The sequence below is a fragment of the Semicossyphus pulcher genome, unplaced genomic scaffold (genome assembly GCF_022749685.1).
Source record: "Semicossyphus pulcher isolate SPU_LCO1_2020_fin unplaced genomic scaffold, fSemPul1.0.p SCAF_20, whole genome shotgun sequence".
Classification (NCBI taxonomy): domain Eukaryota; kingdom Metazoa; phylum Chordata; class Actinopteri; order Labriformes; family Labridae; genus Semicossyphus; species Semicossyphus pulcher.
In genome coordinates this window covers 1,029,402-1,045,678 of record NW_027211694.1, presented here as the reverse complement: position 1 = coordinate 1,045,678, position 16,277 = coordinate 1,029,402, and the positions used below count along the sequence as shown (strand labels likewise).

General features: G+C 45.7%; 1 protein-coding gene across 1 annotated transcript; it reads right to left on the bottom strand.

The window, feature by feature from the left end:
* Nucleotides 1-2,810: 2,810 nt before the first annotated feature.
* Nucleotides 2,811-4,993, bottom strand: kcna1b (potassium voltage-gated channel, shaker-related subfamily, member 1b). The gene has a single exon (XM_069670801.1). It carries the CDS (start codon nucleotides 4,991-4,993, stop codon nucleotides 3,503-3,505), a length of 1,491 nt encoding a protein of 496 aa, XP_069526902.1. The 3' UTR covers nucleotides 2,811-3,502.
* Between the last annotated feature and the right edge of the window lie 11,284 nt (nucleotides 4,994-16,277).

Genomic DNA, 16,277 nt, shown 5'->3' with positions numbered 1-16,277 from the left:
ATCAACATCAGTGTCACTCTCATGATTGTGTCCGTTCTGATTTGTTTGTGCAGATATTTCCAATAAACTCGACATAAATCCGTCTCCACGTCCAAATTCAAGTGCTCAGTTAGCCAACTAGATTAGCGACAGTTGCTAATTAGCTTGTCTAGGCTATAGTTAACCGAATTAGCTGAGAGAGGCTACTACATTTAATAAAGCAGAATCAGGACATATGAAATAATACATTTCATGTTTGGATAAACAGGTAGTTAGCTAGCTGGCTAACCTAACAGCTAGCTTGCTTATTGTGTGGTTGCCCCAAACCCTTTGCAGTTATCTAGGCTACTACAGCTAACTCTAGGTGCTAATTGTAGTGTTTACTTTCTATTTGACAGCGTTGGGAAGAGTTAGTCGCTAACTGGCTGAACATAAATCTGAACAAAATGAGCCAGCAGGATCTCTACATAGCTAGCTACTTATCCAGTGTCAGTGTTTACTTTAATTAACACTCTAACAAATGTTTAATTCACAGTTTACAAGTGGGCTAACTAAGCAGGCTAGAAGCTAACCATCTCTTAACCCTGTTGGCTAAATAGACCCACAGACAGCCGATCTAAGAAGCTAATGTCTGTGTTTCCCTTCAGTTGGCTTCAAAGAGGAGTGTCTGTAAGTTAGCTAACCACACCACTTTGTTTCAGTACAGACGTAATTAGCTGCAAAAGCTAATCTAGGGAGCTAATTTATGCGTCTACTTTCATTTGGATTTGGAGACATTTGAATGAGCAGTCTGCTGGTTAGCTTACCAGAGCGCTAGCTTAATTAGCTTAGCTGCCCCTGGTGCGGTATCACAGATCAGAATGAACACAGTTTTGAGAATAGCGCGCATATTTAAAAATACAGAACGTCTTTGTGGACGTCGAGTTCTGACTCTCAGCACAAACGATCCATACGTCTTCATCATGCTAATCGTGCACTGCAGCCGTGTGTCATCAAGCAGGACAAACGTGAGCGTATCGAGGCCCAAAGATCTGGCCCCAGACTAAGGATTATATTTATATCTATATTTTTATATTCGACTTTAAACCTCTTCTTTCCAGTTGTGCAGGGAGTAGTGCATCTTTATGGCAGGAGAAGATAAGCTGCACGTCTATCGTAACGGGAGGCACTTTAGTCAATTCTAGAATGAGACGGGGTTCAAGGCACTAGAAACTAATTTTAGATATATCTATGAACTTTGTTAAATATTACTGCTTTCCTTCTTGAAACTGTTTCAAAGACAAATGCAGGAAATAAAACGGGGTCACAAATCACATAAAATGATCCCATGCACTCCGTCGTCAAAGATCAAAGCTTTAAAGAAATAAGAAAGGAGGATGTTATTTCTGAAAGTGTCATTTTTTCAGAGATCATCAGACGTGTCTCTTCTGATGGTTTTTTTTCGTTGTTTTTGTTTTTTTGTTTTTTCCAGCAGATTTGTCCCCTCCGGCAGTTAGCTCCGTCATGCAACGTATCCTGTCGTTAGCTTGACAATAATGAGGAGAATCATCATCATCATCATCCCCCAGCTCCCGAGGTCCCTCCACAACTGCAAGCAATTTAATACTGTAGTCATGCATTGAGTATACATAGCTATACCATAGCTAATTAGGCCATAATGCTTTAGTATTTTGACATGCCATGATCTTCGAAAAAGAAGTGTTCCTGTTCCCTTTATGCTTTAACATTCAACACTTAAATGCTTGAAAATAACTTAAACAATAATAAATAGCCAGTGCACTTTTGGTGAAAACAAATGAGGGAACAGAATCCCAGGAGGAGGAGATGAGGGCCAAAGAAGAATGTAAAAATAAAAATGAGGTAACGTCTTGTGCATGCCGATATAAGAGAGAAGAGAGTCTCCACATGCTTCTATATAAAGGAGTGTTGCATGGCATCATACAGGGAACCTCCAGCCGACCTGTAGCAGCAGCAGCAGTGCAGATAATCCTCCACAAGGCTCGGCACACTTCCTGTTTGTTTCTGATAAGGTGCCTTAAAAAAATCATCATCTCTCGTAGAGTTCTCCAAACGTCCCTGGATGTGCTGCTGAAAAACTTCAACTGTAATCCACTTAAAATGTGATTCTTCAGTTAGGAGTCGTTCCTCCGTCGTTCTCTTCTTCAAATCTCAGTCGGGCTTTTTGTTTTTTTCTTTTATTCTGAAAGTTGAGTCTATTGCACAAAGAGCCTGGAAGGTGTCGGGGGATTCTTTGATAAACTCCACTGTGAAATGACTAAATTGTTCCCTCAAACTGCAGATTATTCCTCGACGCTATTAATAGATGTTTTAAATGTCTTGTTTTGCGTTTCTATATTTACCTCAGACCTTCAAATAAACTCCTCTTTCTCTCAAACCACTTGTTTTTCTCCCTTCTGTATCTGCGAACATCTCCAGATCAAGGTTTCCTTATAAATCGGATCATCTGAGTTCAACTAAGACGGGCTGTTTCTTTAAATAACATTAAGAGACATCAGAGGTGGCAAAGAGTTGTGCTCTAAAAGCCTACACCTGAAGTACACCTTTGTATCCTGGTCAATATCAAAGCAAAATGAAGATGGTTAAACGATTAAAGGGGCACTCCATCAGTTTAGTATTGTACTTCTGTAAGATGAGATTTTAAAATGTGGTTAACAATCGGTGCAGAGACCAGAATATCCTGACTTTGGATTCTAGTTTGGAAGCTAACTTCAAAAACTTGGGTTCCTACATTTCCCATGATGCAACACAATATCAACCATACAGTGTTTTGTTAGGCCCTGCCTGAAGAAGGCCAGAACATTTTAGTTAGTTTAGTTTTGAGTTATTAAATACGAAAGCAGCGTTTAAGCAGCCTGAACCTGAAGTGATCATTTGTATCTTGGTGTAACATTAATATCCACGATGGTAGCTGATGACACGATTAAAGTCTTGCAGTTTTAGAGCTGCATATTTTGAGAATAGCACTAAAAATTGGTGCAAAAAATGATATAATTTTGGTCTCTAGTTTGGGGAATACTTCAAGAATACTGGTTCCTATATGTTCCACGGTGCAACTAGAGAATAAGTCAATTAGTACCTCGTTTGGGAGCGGTGCAAATTCCTTACGTTCCTAAAATGCAACACAGTTGTGTCTTTTATTGGATTCTACCTGCTTAGATAATACCAACATATTTCAAGACGGTGGGTAGACTACTCTGCATGTGTAAAACTGGTGGAGTTCCCCTTCAGTATCTCAATGGTGCAAAATGTCTAAAACTAGTGAAAAACGTATTAAAAAGTTCCCCCGACACCTGCTGACCTTTGAACTATTGCCAAACAACTCTGTTGTTATGTTTTCATGAAATAACTGAGCCTCTACCTCTTCATAAGTATACCGTGTGTGCCTCGAGCTCTTAAGTCTTCACATGTTTGAATGAATGCAAAAGAAGAATAAAATGCACCAATGGAGTTAAAGCATCCAGATTATTTCTACAATATTTACACCGGTGCGTCGGACGCCGCCTCACACGTCGGTGAGCAGCTTCCCCTTGTTCACACAGTTCTGGCTGGGCGCCGTGCAGTTGGCAGTCCTAAGGTTTGCTTCCCTAAAGTTATCGATGCTGTTGTTCATGTCCTCGTCTATCTCCATGTACTCCGACTTGCTGACCACCGAGGAGCTGCGGCGGCTCGAGTTGGTCTCCGACGCCAAGTTCTGGTTGCTGACGTTGAGGAGCTGCGCCTGCTCCTCGCCCTCCGTCTCCCGGTGGTAGAAGTAGTTGAAATTGGACACGATGACAGGAACCGGGAGCGCGATGGTCAACACTCCAGCGATGGCGCACAGGGAGCCCACAATCTTCCCTCCGATGGTCACGGGGTACATGTCCCCATAGCCGACAGTCGTCATTGACACCACGGCCCACCAGAAAGCATCTGGGATACTTGTGAAGAAGGACTCCTTCTCCTCAGCTTCGGCGAAGTAGACGGCGCTGGAGAACAAAATCACACCGATGAAGAGGAAGAAAATGAGCAAGCCCAGCTCCCGCATGCTCGCCTTTAGAGTTTGCCCCAAAATCTGGAGACCCTTCGAATGTCGGGACAGTTTAAAGATCCTGAACACCCTCACCAGGCGGATTACCCTGAGAATTGCTAAAGATGTGGCCTGTTCCCCTCCTCCCTTCCCCTCCTTGTTCTCTTGGTCGTCGGCCAGCTCCGTTCCTAGTGTGATGAAGTACGGGATAATAGCCACAATGTCAATAGAGTTCATCATGTTTTTAAAGAACGCCGCCTTGCTGGGACAAGCGAAAAACCGGACTATCAACTCAAAGGAAAACCAGATGATGCAGAGAGTCTCCACCAGAAAGAAAGGGTCTGTGAGGACGTTCGGTTTGTAGTACACGGTGATGTTCCCCACTATCTGGATCCGCTCGTTGGGGTCCTCCTTCAGCTCAGGTAATGTCTCCAAACAAAATATGACTATTGAAATAAGAATAACCATCACTGAGACGATGGCGATCCCCCGGGCGGGCCCTGAACTCTCCGGGTGTTCAAAGAGGAGCCAGATCTGCCGCTGGAACTCTTTCTCCGGGAGAGGCCGCTCCTCCTCCCGGATAAATCCCTCATCCTCACGAAACTTCTCCATGGCTTCCACGCCCAGTTCATAAAACTTAATCTCCTCTGAGAACATATCCAGCGGAACGTTGACCGGCCTTCTTAGCCTTCCCCCTGATTGGTAATAATACAAGATGGCGTCAAAACTCGGGCGGTTCCGGTCAAAGAAATACTCGTTTCGTAAGGGGTCGAAGTAGCGCATCCGCTTCTTGGGGTTCCCGAGGAGAGTCTCAGGGAACTGTGCGAGAGTTTTTAGCTGGGTCTCGAAGCGCAGCCCCGAGATGTTGATGACGACCCGCTCGCAGCAGTCATGGTCGTCGTGGTCGTCATCGGGCGGGTAGGGGTCCTGCGGGTGTCCCGGCAGGGTGGAGGTCTCGTCCATGTTCTCGGTGGACACCACGGTCATCCTTCCTGGCTGGTGGAGGGCAGGAAGAGGAAGCGGCGTGAAGGTGAGGAGGAGCAGGTCGGAACGAAGATGCCTCTACTGAGGCCGGGAGCTGCGCAGAGCCTCCCTCTCCTTCATCATCACCACCATCACCTCCGAGCTGAACATCTTTCTCTCAGCAAAGCTTCGTCCTTCACCTGCAGAGAGGTGAAACAAACTCGTCTTACATATCACATAGATTTCCCTTCACACAACCTTTTTTATCTGCTCGAGCTCGAGAGAAAAACATCCTGCAGTACTGTACACGAGCCTGTGCTGCATTTGCTGTATTTTTACCGCATACATCAGTATTCAAGTTTGCAGTCCCGCTGCGCTTCCTCTCTGCGCACATCAGGACAAACAGTTTCCCCTCATACGTGAACTATTCTACAGCCAGAGACAGATTTTATACATTTACATGAACAATATGAAATCATGCAGAGCTGGACTAATCTGTACAACATGAAAATGATGATTAGAAACGTACCTGTGCTGAGTTTTAGAGCTGCAGATGGAAGGAACGTCCTCACCCTGCGCACCTTTCCCAACTTAGGTTTAATACTGATATCGTTTTACAGTGTATCTGAAAAATTAATAGACTATGTTGTCTTGGTTAACATCCGTATCCTCTTGGTGTAGGTTTTCAGCGTCGATCGGAGCAGCCTGCAGCAGCAGCGGGAGGAAGAGGAGGAGGAGGAGGAGGCTTCAGACGGCTTTGAACCGCGGCTCAGCTGCAGAAATCCTGACTGACAATTTGTTAAAATCATGCTGGAGGACGGCGAAGGAGAAATGTCAGAAATGAACCTGCATCAAGCTCCCAGTGTGACAGGTTGAACTGGGAGGACTGGACACTGCAGCATCAGCAGAAAGCGGTTCTCTCCTGATTTTTCTGCTGCGGTAAAAAAAATTAAAAAAGGAAAAACGCGGAGGGTTTTTTTTTAAAGGAAAGCCGGTGTAGGATCCCGCGCTATGGGCGCACGAGACGGAGGATGTGTGTCCGGTAAATTGGAAGCATATTGCAGGATTTCACGTAGAGAGGGAAGAGAAGAAGAAGTGAGTGAAGGAGGGAGGGAGGGAGGGGTTAGGAGAGAGTGAGTGAGTGAGGGGAGTGAGAAAGAGGAGAGGAGGGGGGTTTCGACGCAATGCAGACAGACTGTAAAACACAGTTGGCGCTACAGCACGCGGGTCTCTGCAGAACCGGATCCGGTACCGAACAACACAGAAGCAGATCCGGACTGAGCACGACTGAAGACAGATCGTTTATCTAAGAAGCGACCTTTAATTGAATTCATGCTCCTATTTAACAAATAAATAAAATATTGGAGTTATGTAACCGGTGTGTCCGGTTCATTTCACCTGCTGGTATCAAACACTAGCTCGTGCTGGTGTCTCTGGTCCCAGTCTGAGGTGTGACTGGAGGAATCTGCAGCAGGAAGCGGCTCAAACGGTCCCAAATAATTGGCTGCTGACTGTTTGCGACAGTCGGGCCTGCGTGTTGGTGTAAATATGCCGGTGTTGCTGTGGTAACAGGGAGAAACCAGCAGAGCGGTTTTATTTATTTATTTTGTCCTGAGTGGAAGAACATGGCAGCGACAGGCTGAGAAATCAATCAATATGTAATCAGCTGATGTGGATTGATGCGATACGGAAGCCGAACGCTGCCAGACAGAGAAAGATTACAGTTTAGGAAATCCAACAACATGTAGGAAAATTAGGATTAAAAATTTAAATGTTTTTAATGTCAAAATGTAACATTTCTATTTTTTTTTATCACAGTAACTAAAAATGTACCAAAACAAGACATAAAGTCAGTCTTATAATATTATACATTTAAATATGTTTTAAAAAGTAAATTAAATTAATTTGAACCTTTATTTTTGTTTTAGGCAAAAATAAGGAGACAGAGTCAAACTGTGAGGCAGTGAGATAGAAAATCATACATTCATAGTCAGTATAAAATAGAATCTCTAACGTTTAAGATATATAGATATATATGTATTACTTTTAAGATAACAAAAATATAATATAATATCTAATTAAAAAAAACTGAGTAAATCGCAGCAAAAAATCTGTCAAAATATATCAAGAGACAGTTTCTGAACGGACTCATTACATTTAATAAGTCAAGACCACCACTCTCACTTCATTTCATATACACAGCACTATAAAAACAGGTTATGCAGGAAGTGATCACAAAGTCATATTAAGAACACAAACGTTTATATTTAAAGTATATTTGAAAAGAAAAAGAATATAATCTTTGTGGTTAAAGACTGAATTCTTCTTCGAGTGTATTTAAAAGACGTCTCCTCCACAGTCGACCTCATTCAGCTTTAATCCACACACACTCAGATATCCAATCAGGGATTTTTGACTTCATTATAAAACTCAAACCTGGAGCCGAGAACAGTCTGAGGCTTAATTAGACTTTATCTGAGCTTTGAGGCTCAGCTCGAGTTATCTCGCCTCCATTGTGAGGAAGGTCGAGTATAAGCCGGCGGATATACAACTTTAAATTTAGAGTCTGAAGACGATGAAACCGGAGCTGTGTGAAGAGAGTCGTGGCTTCTGTGTGCGCTGGATTTATCAATAGTCTTAATAATTCAGTCAAACCTGAAATATGAAAATGTGTTTAATAGGCTTTAATGCACAAAAGATCATCGAGCTGGGAGCTGATTCTGTTGGAGGAGTTCAGTGAAGTTTTTACATTTAAAGGAGAAGCTGTTATTTTATATTCTATATGTACAATAAATCCAGTTAAAGAGGGACAGCATGTTCGTCCTGCTGGTGATACTCACTGACTTCCTGTTTGTTGCTCTCAACTCCAAACCTGCTGGTTCCTCCTGAAATCTTTAATTAGAAATAACACAAATATAAAGTTTCATGTTAGAAATATTCAGTAAATATCGTGTTATGATGAGGTCTCACTGTGAAAGATAAGTGGAACTATCTTTGTTTTTAAAGCCCCAGAGGATGTCTGGAATTCAGCACCACAGACAGCTCCACCTCCTCAAAAATCCCTAAAATGCCTTTATTGTGAAAGTCGGTGTTATGCGTCGTTATCGTTGTGTTTATGAGCTATAGGGTCTTCATGTATGTACACACAGTCCTTTCAGCAGATTGCTGCAGAGTCTGTCGGAGGCAGCAGACGGACGCAGCAGTGGGCAGGAAGGTGGAAGATCAGCTGGCTGCAGAGCTGGAGCCGGTCCCACTGGAAGCAGTCCCAGTTACACTGAAACATCCGGTACAGAGAAGACACACAAGACAAGGTTGAATCACATCATAAAGGATTAGATGGCATGCTCTCCTTGTCTTACATGTACGTCTATTTCTGTCTCTGTACATTGAGGGTAACGTACAACCACAATCAGAGTCCTTATATGTGTACAAACACCAACAGCTGGCCCATAAAGCAGCTTCTGATCATGATCGTGATATTTGATCACTCGTTAGAGTTCAATGAAAACAGACAAACTGATCATCATGCTTTTCAGTGTTCAGACATCCTCAGCAGCCGTCTGTGTTTAGCTGCAGTCTGATGTTCCTGACAGAGTGCAGAGCACAACATGAACAGATGAGATCAAACCTTTGAAATGTGGATTTAGTGAGCACGTTACTAAAAACTTTTCAAAATAAAAGTTTCTTGGGGGGACTCATCAGCCTCTGTGGGGATGTGCTTCCTGGTGTGAGCCTCTCGGTTGATGGAGGCTCCTCAGTGTGAGAATCTCTATTTGTAGTCACAGTCACAGTTTGTCGCTGTAAGTGTCCGACAGCTGGACGACTCTCTGCACGGCTGCTTGAACCACACGAAGTGCTGAATTCCTGAAAACTAAATTTAGTCTGAAGACACGCTGCTGGTCTCTACGACTCGGCTGAACTCTTTCTCTGTGGAGGATAAACATCCAGATCCAATTCACTCGTGACCTCCTGTGTTCCCTCAGCTTATAAAACATATGAGCTTATAGTACACGACTATAAGAGTCTATAAGCCGCCACACGTTCGGCCCTGAGGTCAAAATTAGAAACATCCTGCGCTGGAACAAGAACAAAGTGGCTTTGTGTTCGCTCATGCATGTGCAGCCAATCTGCACACATGGCAAAGACTTACGATGAGCCTCGATCCATATGTTATTGTTAACCTTTGACCTCAGAGAGATGACGGACAGGAGCATAATCCACTTTGACTTTCATTCAGGCCGTAGACTGTGAAGAAGAAGTGAATGTACATGTTGGTTTGGCGTTTTGGCAGACGCCATCTTGTTTTTTTTGTGCCAGAAGTGACCATATTTGGACAAGAGGGCGGAGCCAGAGAAGAGCAAAGAAAAGGCTCTGGTTGTGTGACTGTATTTACGAAGCTACATTAATTATCATCCTGAAAAACACAACAGACACCTGTCCTCACACACAGCAGCAGATCTGTCACGAGGTGACTGCTGTCAGTGTCTGACTAACAAGGATGCCTTTCAAAATAAAACTCTGGCGTTGGGAGTGTGAATTAAGGAACTAATCCATACCAATCACTGCCTCCCAGTCGAGGAAACCGGGGCCTACAGGAGCTTAGTGACTGCAAACATCAGCTGCTGATTGGCTGAGCAGCTAATGGAGGAGAAGGGGAAGAGTTCAAGTGCACATTAAACTTTCCACTTGCTTTGAGAAGGGATTTTCGGCGCTGCTCTGTCTTCCATCTTCAGTTTCAGCGCTGGTGAAGCAGCTGTAATCCAACACGGGGCCGGTTATAGACGCAGCAGCCTCTCCTTTGTGCCGGCGAGTATCATCTAACACGAGATAAAACACGGCGCTGTGTTTCACAGGACGCCAAACGGATGAAGTCATCAGAGGTGCATCTGTGCACTCTGCGAGTGTGTGAATGTGTGTGTTCAGCACTATGAAAAGTAGTCGTCTGTTTCCGGCTCGTGTTCTCAGATGTTCTGCTCGGCCTCTCTGTTCATGCTTCATTCACAACAAAGAGCGTGAGCATGTGTCGTCCAGCTGCGATGATCCCTCTGCTGTCTGAAGTCGTGTGTGTGAAGCTGCTCACCCTTGAATTTGACCTGACAACTAAAAAACACCCCGAGAGCAAAGTCTGTTTGTAAAGGATAATTCTGCATGAGTCTGCCTCTGCCTCTGATTGGTCGACCAGACATTAAAACAATCATTTGGTTTGATCAACCAAAACGAAGGCTGATTGTCGCCTAGAGGTTTCACCTGAACACACCACAAAGGTCACAGCCAGAGGTCATGCGTACGGTCAGCGCCTGTCTGAGAGGAAATGACCCTCCACACCAGCAGGGGGTGCTCGTCTGCTCTCATCATTCTACAAGGAAACAGGAAGTGGACCGAGGATCGACAAACTGTTATTGTTTTATAGAGTCTGATAAAAGGTGCAAATGGCACCGTGCTGTCTGGCCAAATACCTGCAGGACTAATGATGCTGTAAACTTCACTTCTATTGAGAATTAGTGAACTGCTAATTAGCTAATATTAGCATGCTAACATGCTAAATCAGTTGGAGCTGCGTTTCCACCACACAAATGTCCCCCCTGAAGAAGCCCCTGGCCACGGTGGCAGTACTCTCTGAAAGCACAGGAGCTTTGAGTGGTTTGAGGCGCTGAACATGTCTGATTGGTCAAGAGTCTTTTGCACCTCAGCAGACACATTGGCCTGATTGTAACAGGTCTCAACACCTCGGTGGAAACACCAGAAGAACCTTTGAATGCTTTGAAGAGAAGCTCCTTGGACCAAAAGTTGCGGGTACTTTTGGTGGAAATGCAGCTAAAGTAAATTTATCATTTCATCTGCTTAGCAGCCGCTTTCAGTCAACGTGTGCATGCTAGCGATATGATGTTAGCATATATTTCAAAGCACCAGTGTGCCTGAGTTCAGCCTCACAGAGCTGCAGGAGCTCGACTCAGCTGCTCAGGCTGCAGCGTCGGACTGTCATGAGTACAAATGTTCAGACCTGTGAAGCTCTCACTGTTTAGGCCGGAGCTCTGCTGCACTGGTGAGTGTATGTGCTGTGCTCTGTACTCTTGTTCTTCATGCTAAGAGCAGCAGCAGAGAGGAGGAAGAGGAGGAGGAGGAGGAGGAGGGATGCCTCTGCTTCATGCAGGCCGACGCTGCATCCCCCGTGGCAACACACAGTCCTGTCATCTCCTGCCTCGTGCTCGTGCCCGAATCAGGGGCAACACACTCATTAAGCCTTCCTCTTTTCCACGGGGCTCTCCAGCGCTCTCTCCATCCTCCCCCTCTCCTCCACTGCCATCATCTCGTCCTACATCCCTCTCATCTCCTCACTCTCCGCTTAGAGTACCTCGCCGTGAAAACCTCAAGAGACAGACCGAGAGAGAGGAGGAGAGAGGACGAGAGCGAGAGGGAGGTGAAGAAGGTAGAACATTACATGTAAACACGGCTGGTTAAGAAACAAAAGACGGCAACATGAGAGCGTTTAACGTCTGAAGCATCAGGCAGTAAAACTACCAGTAGTAGGCAGCAGAGCTAAGATAGTAATATCTCCTCTTTGCATGTTATTCTCCAGCCTGTTTATTATCTCATATTACATATACCTCCCTTGTGCTCTGCTCGGTCTGACAGCTGTGCACGGAGGACGTGGGGGCATCACACGACCTGTCGGAGAAAACAAACGTTGACTATCACCTCGTCCACGATCTGTTGATGGACAGTTTTAAACTTTAGGATCGGCAGAACGAGCTTCCCCTCCATTTTCCCGGTTACTATGGTGATGGAACCCGCTCCACATGACGACACAAACGCCTTCCTGAAAAGTTTGGCACGAGATTCTAACACATTACCTGCAACCACCATGAGACGTGGTGTGAAGAAGTCAAGGTCATTTCTGTGGGGGCAGGTTGGTTAACGTGATACGATCAATGATGTAATTATTGATACGGATGTTTTATGAATTAAACTGAAACAAGAAACAATAACTAATTCACTAAACTGGTTCCGGTCCGTGGCCTGAGGACGCCGGATGATAAGTCTCCCTGCTCAGTCGGGGGTTCGGAGCGTCTACAGTCGAGGCGATTCAATAAAGGAAATATTTGCTGATCCTTTATTCCTGTAAAATTTCACTGTGTTCACACATGGCTGGCTGAGCGGTGGGAGGAGGGTGTTTACAGCAGCAGCTGCAGCAGCAAGGACTTATGAATGTAGCAACCAACCCCCCCTCCTCATTCATAAACACACGGGATGCTTATATAATGCCGATGCAGATCCCCCCTCTTTCTCCACGGCTATTTATAAGCCCAGTAGCATGCAGGGGAAAGAGCGTGGCCAATTCATGCCGTGCCCTTCAAGACCAACACATGGCCCTTGGGGGCTGCCGGGCCCCGACTTCAGGGAGCTATTATTAGAGTCACGTCATGGGAGAGCCAGCGAGGAGAGAGGGAGGCGAAGTGACAGATGGGGGGAGGGAGAGCGGACACGGAGCATAGCGGAGCTGCTGATGATGGAGGAATGTGAATTAAAGGATGGGAGGTTGATGAGGTTTATTTTTTACCGTGCACGATCAGCAAGAAAAACAGGCAAAGGATCGACGTCAGCGACGGTTTGTTTCTTCCAGTTAGGACGGCCACATGTCTGTTGTTCATGAAACCATCAGGAGTCAGTCCAACTGGACAGACAGCAAACACTCGGACTTGTTCCTGAGCCCGATAACTTATGTTGTAATCCAAAAACTCATTGAGAAAGTGGCTTTGGATCATTTCTGTGTTGGAACAAGGTCTCAAGCAGAAACAATAACTGTGTTCGTCAGTCCATCCATTGTCCTCTGCTGCTGCACGGCCGGGGTCGCAGTGGCAGTAGGCATGTTAGTCCCTCTTCGCAGCAATGTTTTCCAGCTACTCCTGCGGGATCCCAAGTGGTTCCCAGAAGGCCCCTCCAAGAATCTGCCCCTTACCTGTCAGAGGGTATTGCCTGTCCCTGTGACCCTGTGACCCTGTGTTGCCCCTCGTAGGGTATGCCAAGGTGATGGTCCAGACTAGACCCTCGGGGATTCAGCCAAGTAAGAGCTGGCACTTCCTGAGTCAGGAATCCCCCATGAAAGGACGTGGCGACCATCTGTTGGCCGAGCCTTGACTCGTGGGTCATGGCCAGCCACAGACCAAAGAAGTGTTCCTGGTGGACTGATTCATGCAAATGATACAAAGCCTGACACTTTGATCCAGACTGTCACATTTGTTCAACCTTATAAGCCAGTCTCAAAACCCATCAGCTATTGTTGGACGTTGATCGCTCCTCTGGGAGCAACAGACAACTTCTCAGGGTTTCCGGTGTAGCCAGAGAAAGTCCAACGTTTAAGGACTCTCGCTTAGACTTCCTGTTCCACACGCTGCATCGTTTACAGTCCCACGAGCAACTTGAGGAGTGAGAGAGGAGTTGGACTTTGTGGACGTCTAGGAACGGATTGTTAGCTGCATTTTCACGTCGATATCTGATTATAGACATTAGTTCAAGCTAAACCATCATCAAGTGACCGTCGATTGTTCCGACTCTCTTGTTCTCATTGCAGAATATTTTCCTGCAGACACACTCGTGAGAGAGACTACTCGGACTACAAACAGAAACCACGTGCCGACAGATTGTGCGTTTGTTTGCAGATGTTTGAACCGTTTGACTCGGTGTGTATCTATAACCTACATCATTGCCTGCGTATGTTATACTTCTTGGAAGCGACAGCCCTTCCTGATCTCTTACCGGTGTTATTGAACAAAGACTCTGGATGCATAGAGGTGACCTTGCTGTGGTCAGCAGGGAGCCTCCATTATAATCAGAAGTGGGCGACACTGACTGACCTCTGACCTCATTTAGATGCAGCGACGTGTCCAGAAGATAACAGACGAGGCAACATGTCCAGATACGATCAGTACAGCAGGACTCTCTGACACTTTGTTCATCAGTATAACCAGAAACACAAAGAGCACAGCGTGTCTGACATGCTCCATCAGAACTCCATCCCTGCTTTGGGATGCAGAACAGAACTTCTGATCCAACCTGAAACAGAAACGAGCGTGATGTGAGCCGCTGTGTCGCGCGGCGGCCCGAGGGAGCAGTGAAATGTTTTGTTGTCCTGGTGCGATGATTTATAATCTGTCAGCGACCGTCTGCAGAGTAAATAAAGGAACATCAGCCGACCACGTCAATGTCCAAACTGCTGTTTCATCAACATAACAGTGACCTGAATGGGACACCTCGTCAATGAGCGGATCAATAGGAACACTTGAGCTGGCAGTGAGTCTGAAAGCAGAGTGACATATTGATGCCGGAGGAGGTTGAGTTTGAGCCGAGCGGGATGAAGGAGAGTCGTGATGGCAGCTCTGACAGCTGATCACCGTCTTTAAATGAGTGAAAAGGCCGGCGGGGGAAGGGCAGGGAAAAGGTACAGCAGGAAGACACACAGACAGAGAATGTAACGATGACCTCGTTCATTATTTACGTCATGCTTCAAGAAGTGCTGGCCAAAGACGCGTAAGATCTGTGGTCACCAGAGGATGAATAATCAGTCTTTGAAAGCACCGACATCATCGTCGGAGAATCACTGAAAACTGTAAAAGAGGTTTCTTATTTTAAAGTATTGTGCTGTCATTAACTGGAGCACTGCTCCCATGTCCTCTGAGCTGTGACTGAAGGATCAAATGCTGCATCCAGCGGCTGAGTGTGTGCAGGACCTCGTCTCATGCTGATCCACATGTGAGCCTGAGAAGCTGCAGGAAGTCGACAGAGAACAGACAGTGAGCAGACTCTGAGTAAAAAGCTGCTGCATGAATAAATGATGTGAGTGATGCATGAAGTAGAGCCGTGCAGCGGCAGGACGGACGGACGGACGGACGCAGGCGGGCTCGTTCATGCTGCACACAGGATGACCTACAGTCAGGTCTGACCTGAGAGGGATGCAGCAGAAACAGCAGCATGAGGAACACGGTGTGATTCAGCTCTGACAGGTCTGTTGATGTTTGTTGGGCTGTGAGAGAGAAATATAAATTAAACAGGAGAACATGAAGCAGAAAACCCTCCAGTGGTTTCATCAGGAAACGCGGCACGATGAAATATTTAAACGTTTACATGCAGCGAACACGATTAGGAAAACATGTACGGAATATCTTAATTCATGACGCCTGCTGCGCTCACGTCTTTCATACACGAAGTGGATGTAAGTGCTGTGACTACTCACGCTGGTTTGAAGCCTCAGGTTTGGCACTCTGGCCGCCGCCATCTTGGATTTTTTGTGCCACCAGTGACCATATTTGGATGAATCTGTGGAGCTGGAGAGAAATGAGGATTTAGCACAGACATTAAATAACACTGTTCCCCGGGCTAATTCAATAGCTGGCTGATAAGCTAGTTAGTGGTGAGCACAGACACAGCTAGCTGCTAATTAGTGCTACATACATCTAAATAAAACAAGTGTAAGAACAGTGTGTGAGACATGTTGGACGCTCTGTTCGTCCAATAAAGCGCACACACAGATTATCTGTCTGATATTTACATCAACAAATCTCCAAAAGGCTCCAACAGCACAAACACGGCCCAGAGGTTACGTTCAGTGACTGAGTTAGCTGAGGGGACACCTAGCAGACAGCTAGCAGCTCCCAGCTGTCACTCAAAGAGGCCACGCCCCTAATGCTGCATCACTTTAAGCCTTAATATAATGTAAACAGGTGAGCTGTATAAAGATTCTCCCCGTACAGTTGTCATGAAGAGAGAAATGAGCTATAGAGACCCAAACTGTTTTTTGTACCAGGCTGTAAACATGTTTCTTTCTGCTGTAAAGTTTAACATGGGGCTCTATGGGGACTGACTCACTGCTGGAGACAGCCTCAAGTGGACACCAGAGGAACTGCAGGGTTTGACACTTTCTTCAGATATTAGAGTTCCTTCTCTGTTGCCGTCGGTGATTCATGACGTGATGCTGCAGGTGGATCTGTGAAATTCCTGCTCACCTCTCTACATCACACAAGTCGTGAAAAACAACGAGCTGTGATTGGTCGAGGTCCAAGATGGAGCCTGTCACGTCTCTGAGTCGAGTCACAGCACGATGTGTGACTCAGTCTGACACAGTGACCATCTGAAAACTCACATCTGTTGTAATCTGTGTGTTTTGGACGTTGGGAACAAAATAAAATATTTCACCCACATCTCACATGTTTGTATTTAATCAGTTTTATCACGACTTACAGCATGTGGAGCCCAAATCACCGTTTAGTCGCTCCTTCTCTCCCCTCTCCCCTCACACAAGAAGCCAGCAGCAACC